Raw genomic sequence first — 19,123 nt, 5'->3', positions numbered from 1 at the left:
TGCAGCAGTCCCAGCCTGCATTCAGAGCAGAGAGGAGACACCACCACTCCGCCTCCAGGCTGTAAATGAATCGCGGATGCGCATGGCCGCCGCCGCCGCTCCGGCGTACAGAGCGGGGTGTAAATGTACCTTAAATTACCAAATAATAGCCGGGTTTCAATTAACCGCAGGGTCCCTTTAAACGCCGGGTGCAGGTGTATATTTTGATAAATAACCGCAGGGGAAACACCCTGACGTCATCATCATGACGTCTACCGTCACGTCTCTTTAGGAGCGGCAGCGCAGCTTTCTGTGTGAATAACATAAATTACAATTACTGCGCTGCCGCTCCTAAATCCAAATTTTCCAAATATCACAATAACAAAACAGTAAAAATCAAAAAACTTAATTTTCACGTTATTCTGTTTTTGTTTTAAAACAGAATAACAGCTACAAAATGTGTGATTTTGTATTATTCTGTTTTTCCGTTTTTCCGTTCTGGTTTTAAAACAAAATAACAGAGAAACAAGTTGTTTTTCTGTTATTTTAATTTGGTTCTGAAACGGAAAAACCAAAGAACGAATGGTACACGGATTGATAATCTCCAAATTATTCAGGAAAACCTGAAATCATCAGCAGAAGATTGAGTCTTGGATGCAGTTGGGTGTTCCAACAATGATACCAACACACATCTAAAGTTGTAAAGGAATGGATAAATCAGGCTAGAATTTAGCTTTTGGAATGGCCATCCCAAAGTCCTGACTTGAACCCCATTGAGAACATGTGGACTGTGCAGAAGAAACAAGTCTGTGCCAGGAAGCCAACAAACTTCACTAATTCTGTCAAGAGGAGTGGTTAAACGTTTAGCCAGAGGACAACCAGAAGCTTGTGGACGGCTATCAAAAGCCCCTTATTGAAGTGGAAAAGGCCAAGGGACCAGATATTAGAATTAATGTATGCATTTTTTGGACTTATTTGTTTCGAAATGAGGGTTGTAGAAATTGGAACTCACACTGCCATGATACACATGTTCTTTAAAAGTATATGTAAACCTTTCACCACAACTGTAGTTGTGTTTCTGGGTGGGCCTTGTATTAAAGATAGGTTATCTGTCCAGGCCAAATAAGAAGCAGAAGAACATTTTTGAGAGAGAGGTTGAGAGACAGAGGGCAATGCTGGAAGGGGCAGGACTGCTGCATGAGTCATGCCAATCTCACCCAGAGAGCGGGGCGAAGCCTAGAGGCTTCACAGAACCTAGTGAGGCTGAGGACTGACTAAGACAGGTGGTATAAGGAAGATGGAGGTGAGGAGAAACAACTTAGAAAGATCTGGTGGGGGAAAAAAATGCACATGCATAGAGGTGAGCACATGGTGAAAACATGTCCAAAGCAGGGAGATGAGGGAGACAAGAGGGAGACACCCCTGGCTTTAGGATTTATTGTCTCCCTTTTCACTTTGCAACACTCCCTTATTGATATGGCTGTTCTAAGATAATTAACACAATTATTCAATTAATTAATTTTTCATGTCTTCTCCCTCAAAAAAAAAAAAAAGAAACAATATAGAGTGGATAGATTTTTTTTTTTTTGATATACTATTATAATCCCAAATTGGGAAATTCCTTTTTCCACTCACATTACACACAGGTGCGCACACACAAACACACACATGCAGTGTAGAGGAGATGAGCGAAGGGGCAGCCACACATGCTACGGCGCCCAATGAGCAGTGTTAGGGGTCGGTGCCTTGCTCAGGGGCACCTCGGCAATGCCCAGGATGTGAACAAGCACTCTCCAACTGCCAGTCCACAGATGGGTGGGCATAAGAGTTTAGTTTATCTTTGCAAGCAAATGCTCCTCCACTTCGACTGGTACTCTGGAATACTTGGTTGTGCTTGTCCACACTGGATTTGAAATGAACAAAATGATGGGCAGCGCAGTTCAATTGACTTTCAATATATGTAATATGATATCTGATATTTGTCGAGGCACCATCGGAGACATTCAACTATTCAACATCATGATAATGTTTGAGGCCATTGTGTATTTCAAAACAAATGTATCTACAGCCCCTTCTACACAGCCTGCTCAATGCAGGACTGTTGTGTCTGAATTCTGCCTTGCCATTCTGTATAAAAAAGTATCAGAAAGAATGGAGGATCATTGTTGTTGTTCCATGTCTGAGCCGGCAGTAGAGGTAGTGACAGAAACAACTTGTGTTATACATGGAACCCAAGACTGGGATATTAAAAAAGGCTGGAGTTCAAGTCCCATTACAAACCTGACCTTACCTTACTTTAACCATTCCAAATTTAGTTAAGCAGTTAAACTACACTACTCACAATAAGTTAGAGATATTGTTATTTATATGAGTGCTTTTCCTATTTGGTCTGAATTTGAATGAAATAAGTAAAAGTTCCCTTTGATATTACTAATAATGAATGAGAAGAAACACCATTTTCATTAGTTTAATATTTATTACCCCAAAAATTTAGACAATAACAAGGATAGCCCCAAATAACAAAAATTGACAATGTCAGTAGCGGGTGTTTCCACCATTTGCCACAATGACAGCTTGACAGCGACGTCTCATGCTCCTCACTAGCCTCATGATGTTGTTCTGAGGCAATGCGTTCCACTCCTCCACAAGTGCTACACGCAGTTCTGCCAGGTCACGTGGGGGTGGGGTACGATCATCCAGTCTCTGCTTCAGCTGGTCCCAGACGTGCTCTATGGGGTTCAGGTCAGGGGACATTGCTGGCCATACCATATGAGGCACTCCGACTTCCTGAAGTGGCACATGGGGTGGAGCATTATCATCCATGAGCAGAAAGTTGGGGGTGTGCTGGCGGAATTCGGGGATGATGATGGGTTCTATGATGTCTCTGAGGTAAGAACGTGCAGTGACTGAGCCATCTACAATAACCAAATCTGTTTTGCGCTGACTGGTGATGCCTGCCCAGACTGTTGCACCTCCTCCACCAAAGGGAACCCTGGGGACCATGTTGACCTCGGCATATCGCTCACCTCGCCTTCTCCAGCAACGCTGACGACCATCATTTCTGTGCAAGGTGACCCGACACTCATCAGTGAGCAGGACGGTAGACCACTGCTGCATTTTCCAGGTCACATGGTCTTGTGCCCACTGCAAACGTTCACGGTGGTGTCTTGGTGTCAGTGCAGTCACCTGCAACAGTCGTCTGGCATTCAAGCCAAAGCGGTGGAGTCGGTTTCGAATGGTTTGTCTGGAAACCCTAGTACCCCTCACATCTCGTAACTGGGCCTGCAGCTGTGTGGCAGTTGCATAACGATGTCTGAGTGCATAGGTCCTTAGGTACTGGTCATCGTTGCGGTCTGTCACTCGTGGGGCTCCACTCCTGGGTCTGTCACGAACTCTGCCAGTAGTTCTGTGTCTTGATGCAAGTCTGCTGATGACACTTTGAGACACACCAAGTTCACGAGCAACATCTGACTGCCTGCCACAGACCCGAAGGCGCGCTATGGCCAGGTGGCACTGCTCGTCCGTTAAGTGACGTCGTGTGTTCATGGCTGTTTGAATGATGAACTTGGAATGACTTACTGACAATATCAGCTTTTTATACCCACAGAATGTTGAAATTGATGCCACATTGAAAAGGGTTGTCTTTTAGTTTTTGGTATTGGCCCCAATATGTAAGGCACACTGTACACAGTGAGACCATTACGTGGAAAACACAAAATGAGGTGTGTCTATCACCCCAATACAATTGCCTCCTTATCCCAAAACTCTCTGAAGTGAAACAAACACCGTATGTATGAAATCCACTGAGTCTCTCACAATATCCCTAACTTATTGTGAGTAGTGTATATACAGCTGGTGTGTAGTATGAAATTGGGATGGAGCAGTAGATCAGACTGTGGTTGCAATGAGAAGTTTACAGTTGTGAACTGTGCAACTTCATTTCTGTAACTCTTTTTACAATTATCTTCTTAATCAGTTACTACATGAAAAGTGTACTATTTGACACTGAAATGTATTCTCCTCGTCACAGAAAAGGTATGTAGGTGAGCTTATCCTTTACATCCACTCTTCTAAAAACCAATCAGGGAATGCAGTGTGAAGGTTCGAGCTGCAGGAATGAGCAGATTTCTCTATCCAACACACTGAAGAGGATAGCCCTGACCCCTGCTGACCCACATGGGAGGGAGGCAGGGAGTGATGGAGGGATGGATAGAGAAGGGGGAGGATGTGGAGTGACAGGAGGAGAAACACAGGAGGAATGTGAGATTATAGCCACTATCTCCAGCAGATACTGAAGGTCCGTCTCCTCGCCTCTTCAGTCCACAAATAGGAGGGGAGGAAGACGGGGACAGAAATTGTGGAAGATGAGAAAAACGGGTATTAAGAGTCAGAACCAGATGCTTTCCATGTGAATGCAAAGCACAAAAAAAACAACAACAAAAAAACAGAAATGGATGTTCACTTTAAAGGAGGAATAACATTGTATGGCAGCGGAAGGGAGGGAAAGAACAAAAGGTGATGGGTGAGGGAATGTGTGAGTGAGTGCTCATGCACACACACACACACTCACATGCATAGACATCTATCTGTACACTCAGAACCTCACTGATGATAAACAAAATCTTAGAAATGAGAGCCTATCAAGCAGGAATCAATCACTGGGGGTTGTTGTCCAGGAGGATGGCGCCATATGGAGATAAAAGACAGGCGGACGTCTGGGGAGGGCTGGGCGGAGAGGAGGAGAGGAGGAGAGGAGGGGAAAGGATGGAACGGGAGTCTGGAGAGGGCTGGGAGGAGAGGAGAGGAGAGGAGAGGAGAGAGTACTGATGGGGAAAGGCATGAATGTGCGGTATAAAGTCCATCTGACATTTTTTGTGTATCAGATATGAACTGGTTTGAACCTAGATGTGGACTGGTTGAACTGGGTTGGATTCAAATGTGCTGAGCTACATTCAAAACCTGGAGCTGAAAATGTAATTCAAGGTAAGACAAGCGAACCAGTTATAGCAACATAGATCATTGCAAAAATGGGTTAAGTGTTTGTGTGTGTGTGTAAATGATCCAGCATGTGTGTGTGTGTGTGTGTGCGCGCGCTTGTGTGGGTGTGTGTGTGTGTGCGCGCTTGTGTGTGGGTGTGTGTGTGTGTGTGCACGCTTGTGTGTGGGTGTGTGTGTGTGTGTGCGCTTGTGTGTGGGTGGGTGGGTGTGTGTGTGTGCGCTTGTGTGTGTGTGTGTGTGTGTGTGTGTGTGGGTGTGTGCGCGCTTGTGTGTGTGTGTGTGTGTGTGCACTTGTGTGTGGGTGGGGGTGTGTGTGTGTGTGTGTGTGTGTGTGTGTGTATGTGTTTGCTTGAGTTGCGCTCCTTGCCAGGAAGCCTCTCCCAACATCAGTATCATATGATTAGATGGACTTGCACATGATGCAAAAACCCAGCCTATGATAGAGCTCCATCCGGTCCCACATACTCTTCCCAATGAACACACACACGCAAAGATACACACAGCTGTTTTCAGTTGTCTGTCACACACATATTAGATAAGTTGTTTAATTATTGTCTCTCTTTGTTAGAGAACCATCTGACCTCTGACCCTTTAACTTTTCCAGCTGAGACCTTGATGTGCTGGTTGGCACCTTGCATGGTAGCCAACGCCATCAGTGTCGGCTAAATGCCCTATATGTAAATATTCAAGCTTTGAGTTAAAAAAAGACCCTTGATAACAAATTCCTGTGTAATCGACCCAAAAATGACAAAACAGCCCTACTGATGCCATTTGCAATGCATAGACAATCAGCATACATGGCCAGCCCCTGTGTTGTGTGCTATCATAACCTCTTCAACAGTGTCACAACATGTTTTGTGGTTCTGACAACAGCAAAGAATTAGTGGATTTATTATGGTGAATAATAAAAAAGACGTGAAATATGATGCAAGAAAGACCAAAAAGCAGAGAGAGACATCTCAAATTCAGAAGATCAATAAATTGTAGCTTAGTCTGTAGATTAATCAGACCTCAACCCCTCTATATTTTTAGAATGGTTACATTACCATGATCTTACTTAAGAAAGCTGAGAGCTCTTTGATACACGAATGAATAATCTGTTGAAATAACTCATCTCAGTAGCTGTGACCCAATCCTTACAATGGTTACTGGAAAGTGATCACTTTAGAGCTCTTACCTCTGCCTCCTGATCATCTGTGCTGCCCTCTGATTGGAGGATTCCTGGATAGGGGCCCCAAGTTGTGTCTGGGTGAAGGTCCCTGCCAGCCACCACCCTGCTGTCACAGCCATCTTTACTCAACTCCAAGTCATCTGGAAGGAGAGAAAGAATAAAACATTCCTACAGTTTCTATTAGTGATCAAGCAATATTTTTTTTCAGGGGCAATACCGAAACAGATTATTTATAATCAAGGGAACTGATTACCGATATACATTTGCAGTAACAATTAGAACCTTAGTGTCAAAATTTTGAATAACCATCAACTTCACTACATTAGCTACTAGTTACTTTGCAGACAAAGATTCTTCAATGTTGACAGGTTACTACAGGTGACATGTGACCAGTGTTGGGCATGTTACTTTTAAAAAGTAATTAGTTAAAGTTACAAGTTACTTGTCCCAAAATTAACTGATTTTTTTGATTTTGAATTACTCCACTATAAAAGTAACTAGTTATCAGGGAAAGTAACTATTGCGTTACTTTTAAGAAAAAGTTTAAATATATTTTTTTCCAAGCAGGTTTCACAAGCCAGTTGCATAGAGTAGAACTGCATACACAGGTACCTACACAGAACATTCACTTCAGTCTGTGTCAAGTTTTTGTGAAGCTGGAGCAGAAACATCCAGCTGTAGCTGCTCAGACAGCTCCGTGTCTTCCTGTGTTATCGGAGCTCACGTTAGCCACACCTGTCCTGCTGTCATCATCAACAGTGTCAACAACGGTGTTTCTGGCCACTAGTTTTGTAGAAGCGTGTTCCGCTGAGAGATGATTCATTAGATTAGAGTTGCTTACAACAGACGTGGACAAACACTTTCCCCCTGGACTCGCCAATGCTGCAGCTCAGCCAGTGTGTGAGGCTGCTGTGTGCGTGTGTGGTTTGTGTGTAAACTGAACACTGCCTCTGATTGGCGTACAAACTCTTACTCCTTAGCCAATCATCATCACTTATGCAGCTGTATCCCTCCTCCCTCCTCCCTCACCAAAGAAAAAACCAACAGCTTTGCAGTTGCTGTGGCTGAGAGCCAAGTCGGATTCAGTTTATAACGCGCCACATTTAATTGTCGCTAACGGCGTTATAACGATGGAAATAGTAATTAGTTAGATTACCCGTTACTAAGAAAAATAACGGCATTAGTAACGCTGTTTATTTTAACGCCATTATTCTCATCACTGCATGTGACCAATCTGATGTACTCTGGGCGGGACCACTAACACTGAGGATGCTGTATCAGAGCCAATTAGCGCAGTTAATGAATCTTGACAGAAATCAGACACAAACAATACCGATAAGGCCCAAATAATTGGCCAGGTCAGTAACTGGTCTTTTTTCATTTTGAGACTGTTCTCTCTCACTGCATAAATAGGGAAACACTCAAATATACTATTAATTGGTAGAAACTATAGTAGCTAATCAAAATACTGGTTTCAGCCTTTAAAAGTCCAACTGGTTGAAACATGACCCACCATTTTTCGCAGGGATCACGTGACAGGCTTGAAAAGGGGAAAAAAGGAAACTACTGGCAAAAGCAGCATGTGTCCTAGACTTGATATGCCCTTGCAGCAGCTCAGACCATCCAGCATAAACCATTTGCAGCTCAACAGCATGGGGGAGTTTGATACAAGCTGAGCACTTTCTGTCCTGGCTGCTCCAAACAGGGGAAACTTCTTGTGTACTTCCTGAAAGTGATAACTGAAGAAGGATAGCAATGACGGCTGTGGTCTGAGCAAGCTGCAGCCCAGATGGAGCCAGTTAGCCCGGAGGCATGGAAGACTGCTCTATCTATTTAAAACCTAAGGGTGCAGACACAGCAGCAGTCAGAAGTTTGGAGAAGTCTCTTCACATAAGAGGATAAATGAAGGAATGAAGTCTGAGCAACACTGGTGAGTTTTGTACTAAGAACTGCAGCGACTGACTGGATGGGATTAATGCCAACTGTTTCAGTTACATGAGCAGCCTCAGGGTCTACTTCTGGAGAAGCTTTCACGTCATGACCATCCATCCAGCTCTCTCTGATCAAAACTAATTTAAAATCAGTCTCCCCACCTTGCCTCATACCCTCCTCCCCTCCTCATCTCATCCATGGTTCAAGCGACTGTTTCGGGGGGTCGGTCTAAAGTGGCGGGCCCGATAAGAGTGTTTGTCTAACACTCTCCATGTCAAAACACTCATCTATCTTCTCTGTATCTATCCCCACCAGAGAACAACAGACAGACGCTGATAAAATGGCTTTCCCACAGCCGGTGGGGTGGGGAGGGGAGGAGGTGGTGATGGTGGGGTTATGGAAGGGGAGGAGGGAGCAGGAAGGAGTGTGGTTTGAGGGAAGAAAGTGGGAGGTGCGGTGAGAAATAAATGTTTATTTAATAAAATGAGTTCTTAAATGCCAGATAGTGGTTGAAAATATTGTTTTATGGACTGTTGCAACACAGGAATTTGTGTGTTTTTCCTTACTTGCTGCTCAGAGTTACAATGACACACGGTATGATAACACACAGGTCACACAGGGATACAATCTTATAACACTAGTTGACTTGATTATATCCGATTTAATAAGATCAAAATAAAGTCAACCAAGTCAGTGCACTACATAAAATGACTTCATGTAGCCTACTTTAATCACTGCAGGCACATTTTAACAGTTTTTCAAACAAGTGCTGACAAACTTTGTCGGCAGGTCATAGTATATGTTGCACTGTAACAAGGTCTACTTTTTTATTCTCTTGCCCTGGTGCACATGGGAGAGTGACATAGATGCCAGACGCAACAAGAGCTGACCTGACCTGCTGTGCTCGGGTCAGGTTGGGCTGAATTTTTCATTGAATGACTGAATGTTTTGGGTAGAGCTCGATTTCACGTATTTTGGTAATTTCTTTGTCAGATGACACTAAATTTGAAAGGAAACATCCAGGTTGTTGGGGTCTGGTCTCCTGACACATGATGGTTGTCTGGTTCTGTTGGGCTTTTGACCCAAATGTTCCATGTTCAAGTTGGGTCAGCATCACATTTCAGTTCCAGGTCATGTGTCAACCCAAACATGACTCCTCAGACAGTCTAACCTGCTGTCTGCAGAGTCTGAAGTCCAGAGTCTGTCCAGCCAATATCCTATCTCCTATCGTCCTAGGGGCCTCAGTTTGGCCACTCTGACCCTCCTTATCTCAGCACTCCATCAATGTCCAGTCTGCCTCTGTGCCATTGGTCAAACCTCACCGCATGGGACTTTTATCAGCCTGACCAGCTCAATTGACCCTCATTGTGAAATGGTGCAAGGATTTGACCTCAGTTAGCCAACACAGATATTACCCTATAAACAAGGCAAACACACTGAGTCCATACTGGAACTGTAGACATGTGGTTCTGTACATTCTTGACTCACTATTCTTTATAGCCTTAAAATTTGGGTTGCTCTAGTGGAGCGACTGTGTTTAATGATGAGTGGTAACATGACATGAATGCTTTGAAGTAGATGCTGCAACGTCAAGATCCATTTAATTAAAATCAATTTTTACTTTTACTTTTCCACCTTAGCCATGTGCATGCTCTATAACATTCAACCCTGCAACCTTCAGTTGAGGGAATGTTGTGCCAAAGGAAGGTTTAAGGTTTGCCTTCTTCAAGGTGGCTAAAATATGCCCTGCTGTTGGTCCTGTTTAGCAGTACAATGCTCTGCTTCCCTGTCGGTGCTGAGCTGCTTCACACAGAGGGAAAGCTGATGATCATCTACTGCAGGTAATACACTAACTAAGGATAAGTGCCTCATACAACTCGACATCAAAAGACATGAACTTTCACTTTAACATCATTATGACAAAGAAGATATAAGAGAGAGAGAGAGAGAAGAGAGAGAGAGAGAGAGAGAGAGAGAGAGAGAGAGAGAGGACACACAGAGAGAGAGATAGAGAGAGGATAGAGAGAGAGAGAGAGAGAAGAGAGATAGGACAATAAGAGACATAGAGAGAGAGAGAGAACACGAGAGATGAAGAGACAGGAGAGAGAGAGAGAGACAGAGAGAGAGAACAGAGACACAGAGATATAGATAGAGATAGAATATACAAAGATAGAGATAGATAGATATAGATACGAGACACATAGAGAGAGAGATAAGAGAATTAGACAAGAGATATATATATAGAGATAGATATATACATACAGACATACATATATATTATAGATATATATATAATATAAGATATATATATATACATACATACATACATACATACATACATACATACATACATATATATATATATATATATATATATGTACATACTGCAACTAAATGCAAATTATGGCATATAACAAAATAATTATGGGCATCATAAATTACTGTAGATTAGGTAGTCAGGGCGTGACTTTTATGAAACAATGTGATTTCATACTGGTAGAAAGAAGGTGCTATCGGTGCACCTCCACTAATGAGTTTGCTTGCTAATCCCAGCAGGTTAGCTGTGTTCAATGGGGTAACCTGAAGCCTCCAATAATACTAATCCCTGTTAATTACTGCCACCATAGACCTGCAGAATAACCCAGTAGTCCTTATTGACATGGCTGCACTGGCTACTACTACCCTAACTGCTCTGTACGATACTACCCCCTACACAGCTGTATACTGTACTGTACATTCAGTGCAACGGACTCTTCCATAGACTCAATACGGACTCTTCCCTGACATGCCAGTCAGACACAATTAACCAATGTGGGGGCCGAGGTGGAAGGGGGGTAGAGCTGAAAGTGGCAGACAGCTGTTAGAAGAGACCAGGATGGTGTTGATGATGTATGAGAAATTGTTTGATCAGTGTTGTTTTTTTGTTTGTGTGTGTGTGTGTGTGTAAATGTGTGCATGTGTGTGTGCGTTTTTGTTTTGCCAGTCTTAGTCTACCAACTATTCAGTTCTTTAAAAAAAGAGTTCGGGCACTGGAAAATACACAAAGCAACGATATAAAGTTCAACCGAATCATATCCATTCCAAGAGAATTACTTTATTTTTGACTGTGATGCTGATGTAAAAAATATAGACATACAATTAAAAAGAATCTCACACACACACACACACAGTTGCTGATATTGCTTCATCAGTTGCTATACTGAAATAGCATATTGGTCAATACAATAAGTCGATTCCCACCATCTCTGTTAGACTCACAAAAGTTGTCCTTTGATCTCTGGAGTGGCCATGTATGAGATAATGAAGCAGCAACACATACATACTCAATTTAAATATGTTTGTCCTCAGTGTTACAACCTTTTGTTGACCACTGTTGAGAGTATTTAGACACTGCCTGGCCAAAGAAAACTCCTCAATTGGATTTAACTAAGCAAATAGATCAGAGCCTTCCATTGGATAATTACTGCTGGCAACAAGTTATTCAACTCTTACTGATGCAGTGAGAAGCTTCTCATTTTTTAAACAACGATGCAGGAATACATATCCTGTGGTTGTGGAAAAGATGTTACTCTGTTTTAGAAGGGTCAAATTATTGGCCTGCATCAAGCAAAAAAAACATCTAAGGAGATCACTGAAATTACAAAATTCTGTTAGCCCCAGATCTCAGTGCCTTGGAAAAAATAAAAAATAAATAAATCAAATATAATTGCCTAATGATGAAAGGTTTTTATGTGGTTGCATATTGAACGGCCAGCAGCCACAAATGCACATTGTCACCAGCACAGCCACTGTGGCGGGTTCTTTCCAGTTAGATCTGATCCAAGTAATCTTAATGATCGATATCTTGGTTAGGGCATAACAGTGCGCTTTCCACAACCCTAGAGTTAGCTGCTGCGTTGGTTGCTTCCGCTGCTGCCCACCTTGTGCCGACTGCCGCTTTCCCCTCCATGTATTCTGCCCTCAGCTCCTCTGCCAGCTGCTGCAGGACTTTCCTCCGGGCTCTCCTGCTGCTGATGCTCCTTGAATTGATGTGGGCATTGATCCCAGCCAGGTCAAGGGTGTTATAGAAGACCACCACTGGCCATCTTCCGTACAGCCTTTGACGAAGTACGCCCTTGCCATCTGGTCCGGGTCCTCACTGTACTTTGTGTTGTTGTAGTACATCACAGACTCTGGTTTTGCCTTCGCCCCACTAAAGGTGCCCACACCTGTGTGCACGGTGCTCTGGATGCAGACATTCTTCCTCGGCTTTCCCTGGTTCACAGTCAAAGTCGCATCACTTCAGCACGTTCGTGTTGAACAGCTCCGCTTGCTGTTTCACAGAGGAGGAATTCCCATTTTTGTTTGCCCATGGTTCCAACCAGGCTGTATAATACATCTACATAATAATTAACTTACGAGTACATTCACAAATAAGCACAAAAAATGTAACAATGAAACCCTGCGAAATGATGTGCGGTCAATATGACCACTTATGGCCGAAATAGGTAAAACGTATCATATTTTCTTTGTCTTTTACGTAATTTATATAAAAACTATTCTAATTAAAATATCAGACAAAGTTATTGCACATATAAATATGAAAACGGTCAAAATGACCGACTTGGCTGTTCTCCTGCCAGCAAGCCTTCACTTGGACTCTTCCCTGCTATTAATGATTACTGCGCGCTGGGGCAGCTGAGCCGGCCGTATATATGCAAAGCCTCCTGTAGGCCTAATGCAGATAGACAGTGAAGCCAAGAAATTATAATAGGGAATGTTCTACCTGCTCTAACAGCCTATGCACACAGCACAGGTCTTATTACAGGCTATAATATCTTTAACGTAAACATTACTCAGTAGGCCTATAGTGAGGGAAAATTAGCTTTATTTGTGATAAAAAAATATCAATCAATCAATCAACTTTATTTATAGAGCACTTTTCATACACGAGTATGTAGCACAAAGTGCTTTACACAGGAAACATAAAACAATAATAAAGAAAGCCCCTCCCTCCCACCCTCCGTACTACATACATGCACACAACGTACACACATATACATGCACACATACGTACACACACACACACACACACATACACATACACATACACATACACATACATACATACATACATACATACATACACACACACACACACACCTGCATACTCTTACTACTAGCAATAGGGAGACATGGCAAGGCACTGAGGATTGAGGAAACGCCACCTTTGGGGTCGTCCACACTGGGAGGAGTCACAGGCTGTGCCACGGGGGGCAGCAGTGCCCAGGCCCCCCGACCCTGACAGACAGCTGGCCGGGCCGAAGTGACCCAAGGACAGCACCCCCAGCAGCAGCCCAGACATTGCTCCCAGTGTGGAGGACCCCCCTGAGGAAACTCTGGAGTTAACCCTTAAAAACTAAAGACATAAGATAGAATAAAAACCCTGACAAAAGATAATTAAATGGAGTGAACAGTTAAAAGGATAAAATACACAAGATAATAATAAATAAAATTAAATAGTATCGAAAATAAATAAAAATACAATTATTTAAGATGAAAATAGTTTTTTTTTAAAACAAGATAGAAACAACAACATAAAATATGATAGAACCACATAAGAATGGAATAAGAATTTAAAATATTAGTTAAAAGCCTGATTAAAAAGGTGTGTCTTTAACCTTCCCTTAAAGATATCAACAGTCTCTGCAGACCTGAGGTTCTCCTGCAGGCTGTTCCACAAGCGGGGGCCATAGTGGCTAAATGCCGCCTCACCGTGGGTTTTAGTTCTTGGTTATGGTATGGATAAAAGGCCAGAGACGGAGGACCTCAGGGTCCGCGAGGGTTGATATGGTAAAAGCAGGTCAGATAAGTAGGAGGGCGCAAGGCCGTTAAGACATTTAAAAACCAGTAAAAGAACCTTAAAATCGATCCTGAAGCACACGGGGAGCCAATGCAGTGACTCTAAAACTGGTGTATATATGACGATGACAATGAGGACCCCAACGACTGGCCTTCCTTTCTGTCTCAAACTACATTGAAATTGCATCTTTAACAGCCCAATTTTTGAAATTTCCCGGGGGAGGAATCCCCCGAAACCCCTTTAAAAAAAGACTCTATCTGCGGGCGGTGATGCCGGTATCTGACCACTTTTTTTCAGTGACGAGTAATCTAACACGTTAATACTTCCAAACCAGTAATAAAATTGAATAAGTGACTTATTCAAGTCACTGTGTGTTACTATTATTTTTGTGATTTTCTTCTGTAAAAATATATATTTTTGCTTTCTTCTTGGGTCTCGAGGAGTGATGTCACATCTGTGAAAAGTCACGTTTTCAGCACGAGGACACTCAGGTGTAACACCACACAGCCACACAAACACAAAATCAATGGAGGAAGGACAGAGATGTGCGTTTTCAACCTGGAAACAGTCATTATTTTGAGTTCTTGACAGCTAAAGATGAGAATATTAAGGTTGTTGTACACTCTGTGCTGGCGACAAAGTACTATCAAGCTTCAAAGGAGTTTAAAGGAGTAATCAGTAATCAGGAATCAGATTACTTTTTCAAGGTAACTGAGGCAACACTGTCTGCAAGGCTAAAGCCCAGGATGTTTTGCACTCCTAGCGACGCCCCTGCTAGTGGCTGTTTAATAGTGAAAGCACAATGTGAAGAGATCTGGATTGGGACTAAACAGCTGTGTAGTAAGACAAAAACACTTATCAGTGAGCCTAATCAGGAAAAAAAGGGCCTCAATTTGTTGGGGAGCATAAAGATTGGACTCTGGAGTGATGGAAAAAGGTTGTGTTATGATGAGTCCAGGTTTACCCTTTTACAGAGTGATGGCCACATCAGAGTATGAAGAGAAGCAGATTCAGTGCAGCAGCCATCATGCCTAGTGCCCACCATACAAGCCTGTGGGGGCAGTGCTATGATCTGGGGTTGCTTCAGTTGGTCAGGTTCAGGTTCAGCCACATTATGTTTATATAAAAATGAAGCCAGCTGACTACCTGGATACACTGAATGACCAGGTTCTTCCATTATGACACGGGCATATTCCAAGATGGCTATGCCATGATTAATCTGGCTCAAATTGTGAAAGAGTGGATCAGTGAGCATGTGAATTCATTTTCACACTTGGATTGGTCACCACAGTGTCCAGACCTTAACCACATTGAGAATCTTTGGGATGTGCTGGAGAAGACTTTTGGCGGCGGCCAGACTCTCCCATCATCAATACCAGATCTTAGTGAAAAATTAGTGGAACTCTGGATGGAAATAAGTGTTGTGACACTGAATATGCTTCAAGACAATGCCATGGTGAATGTGTGCTGTAATCAAAGCTAAAGGCGGTCCAACGAAATATTTGAATGTGTGCCTTTTTTGGGGGGTGGGCAGTGTGTAACAACAGTGATAATTATTTAGATTTATGAGTGATTTCAACTAGGAACACAATAATGCTTAAATCAGGAAATGGGAACCTACTGTTAACCCCATATTGTGAAATATTTCATGCTGATTGATGAAATGATGGAAGTCAGGTTTTGAATGCCTTGGTGAAGTTATAGGTTAAACATGCTCAAGAACACAAATGTCAGTAAGGAAACAGCGCATCATGTATTTAAGATGAACAGTGTTTTATTTTATTATAAAACAGTCAAAGTCGCTCACTCACGCACGCACGCACGCATGCACAAGGAATGACTTATGATGTTTTGATGCTTAATCAGGTAGATGGATTGTTGTGTTTTGAGATGATTAATTCTTAGAGGACTTAATTTAGAGGGAAAATAATTAAACCTGCAGCTTTTTCCATCTGTGGGCAGTGAGGAAACTGGCAGTGATTCACAATTCAGTTCTTTTTAGAAGTTTGCCTTAATTGCATTTCTTTTTTACTTTGATATGGAAACATTGGTCATTGAGTGTGTAAAAAGCAAATCAAATATGTTGCCAAAAAGAGATTACAGACTGTGGAGTTCCACATTGTACTAGCTTGGGTCCCCTTTTGTTTGAATGACTAATCCTTCTTCTGTGTTGCAGATAAAAAAAATACAGATTAAGGATAATCTACTGTAAATGCTGTGAGAAAAAGGGAATTACACATTTTAATTTAGTAAAAAACATTCTTTCGGTAGTTATAGGGATTATCGCAGAAAAGCCTCAACAGTTCAACACTATAAATGATTGGGGTGTCAAATTAGATAATAATAAAAAAAATAAAACATTGAACGATATGAGATCACAGTCTGAAGCTTGTTTTAATTAAAGGCGGGGAGCAGACCAGTCCAAGATTATCTGAGAGGTCTGGACGATTCATCACGTAGTCTGCTGATCAGAAATCTATTTTGGGTCATTCATTGCTTAATAAACCAACAGGCACCAAATCCAAAAACAGTTGTCTCCAGAGATGGTGTCAATCTGTAGATTTTTGTGTTTCTAAAGTTTCAACATTGAGAAACCTTAGCTTGGTTTGCAAGGAACCACATATGCAAAAAACATGCATCATGCAGTTGTACCTGGTAATCCAATAGGAACACCCTCAAAAAAGAGCCGCGCTGATTGAATATCAATGAAAAATAAACAGGAAAAAAAGAAAGGTGTTACCCAACACTGATGTTCTCCTGTATTCGGCCTAATTGATTTTTAAAAAGACTATTGTTGATATCAAATGAGCACATCGCCGCAGAGCCATTGATTTTTTGACACCACACAACAGGAAATCTTTATCTACGTGCTACTCCGACCTCACACTAATAGGTGGGGTTTAACCTCTACTGAATGACAAATCCCAATGCCTCCCATTCCTATCCTCTCCAGTCCTCATAGGAAACAGGACAAATAGTGTAGTTCTGTTAATGGTAGAAAAGACAAGGTTTTGTTTTACGTTTAAACGTTAAATGCATTTACATCTGCCAAATATACTATAATATAAAGGCTTATAAGTAAGGATATAAGAACATAAGTTTTTGCAGACATTCTCAACTGCTTCTATATGATGGGCCAATTCCCATTGTGTATACATAAGGCAACATTTTTGATCATTTATGCGTATACATTTGTATTTTGTTTATTGAACATGATCTCAAATAATCAATGTGTGCCATGAAAACCTTTTTATTTTTTCAAGTTTATTTTTGGGGGCTTTTAATACTTTTATTTTGTTGATAGTAACAGATGAAGACTGGACAGAAGGTGAGAGAGAAGGGTAGACATGCAGCAAAGTAACCATACTGGAATCATACCCAGGCTGCTACAGAATCTGCCATGGAACATGGTGCATGCTCTATCAGGTGGTGCTCTAAGTGGTGCATTAACACTTCAGCACAGGATGGGATCCAACATGAACATTATGCCTGTCCTAAAGTTAAAGTGTTTTGGATGTTTTATGGGGGCAGGTTTTCTACATTTCTTTTTTCTTAGGGCTCTTTCACTCATTTGAAATGCAGAGAGCTCAACTGGGAAAAAGTGATGGTGGTTGGTGGGTAAGTTTTGTCACTGTAAGCGACATCTTTTACATTACGAAGTCATTTGATTCAATGTCAGCATAAAGTATATTGAATAATGTTGCTTTAAGTGGAATCTTTGTGATTTCACACAGAAATGTCATTATATATTTCATCAATTTAAAATTTTACCTTTTTAAGCCATACATTGTATTTTGTAAAAATTATCAGCAAAGTCTGCAAAGACTCATTACAAGTGTATGCAGTAAAATGTCTTTCCTAAAGTAGCAGGATTCTTTTTCACATTTGTGACAATGGCAGGTATCAGTGTTTATACAAAAACATTCTATGCATCTCATTGGCTTAATTAATAACACTATATAATGCTATATCCTTATTTATATAAATGTGTTTCTGTCGTACTAATTTATAGGCTTATCATTTTGATAATCAATGTTCAATGAGAAAGGTTAAAATATTTCCCCTTTGTTCATTTTGAAAAAATCTCCTTAAAAGCCTAAATTTTGGACTCATGAATACTTCATCATCCACTCACATTATTTACAATGCTGGTTGATGAAAGGCCTCAATCTAACAACAAGAAAGAGCTGATTGCACCTCCTTTTTCCTTTCTTGTCTCTCTCTCCATGATCTTCCATGCAGCACCCCTGGGTCCCTGGAGTCCAGCAGGCTCAGCTCGGCAGCAGATAGACATTTCTGGGATAGGCATCTACTGCTCAGGACCACGCAATCATTTCCATTTTACCCTCTGTTGCACAGGCAAGATAAGACACCTGCGTAGCCCCACTAATCAGATGAGCTTCAACAGAACTTTATCATTGACATTTACCACTGTTTACCCAACTAATTTCTCTTAACTGCACTGCTGAACTTTTATCTACAAAATACATACACCACGAGGAAAAGAGCAAGAAGCAAACATGCAAATTCACAAATATGCGAAGAAAGATAAAATGAGGGGGGAAAAAACTAGAGGCATTTTTTTCTGTTCAGAGGACAGGGTGTGAAAACAGAACAAGTGACAGGGCTACTGCTGATGAGATGAGCCCTTCTCCCCTTCCTCCGCCTTTTCACTGAACACAAACAAATACGAAGAATACTGACATTCACATGCAAAAACTTCATTTTGGAGTTCAATCAGCTGACTGCTGGCACAGAGTTTTATTGATGCGGACAGAAAGAAATGTAGCGCCATATGCGAGTGTGTGAGAAAGAGTCCAACATTATCCAATCAGTCATAAAACAGATGAGGCGAAATCATGTACAACACACCATTTTCAAAATAATGTAAACCACTTTCATCAGTAAGACACGGTGCAATGTTAAATGTGTGTTTGTTGGTTTTGTTCCAGGTCCAACTGTTGGTGCAAGAAACAAAGCTGCATCAACGCTGATTGCTTTGAAATTTGCTGGGCACATCTATGCTCTCCACAGGCTGATTAAGTTTGCTATTACCATGCTCATTTTGATGTAAATGTTAACTAACAATATCTTATGATCTAATAAAGTATGCAGAAGGGCATCAAATGTTTTGAGCATTGTCCCAAGAGGATACACTTATTTTCTGCTCATGACCCCATGTACAGGTGGAAGTGTGGTTAA

The 19,123-nt window shown here is 41.7% G+C and overlaps 1 protein-coding gene across 2 annotated transcripts in view; it reads right to left on the bottom strand.

Annotated features, from left to right (window-relative positions):
* zfpm1 (zinc finger protein, FOG family member 1) overlaps positions 1-19,123 on the bottom strand; it is a 135,550-nt gene that overhangs the window by 26,769 nt on the left and 89,658 nt on the right. For both annotated transcript variants that reach the window (XM_030426568.1, XM_030426569.1), the window contains one exon: positions 6,154-6,287. In XM_030426568.1, the coding sequence (XP_030282428.1) occupies positions 6,154-6,287 (134 nt within the window). The remainder of the gene's footprint in view (positions 1-6,153; positions 6,288-19,123) is intronic.

This window comes from Sparus aurata, chromosome 8 (genome assembly GCF_900880675.1).
Source record: "Sparus aurata chromosome 8, fSpaAur1.1, whole genome shotgun sequence".
Lineage (NCBI taxonomy): Eukaryota > Metazoa > Chordata > Actinopteri > Spariformes > Sparidae > Sparus > Sparus aurata.
Note: the sequence above shows the minus strand (reverse complement) of the source record. Positions and strands in the feature narration are given on the sequence as shown.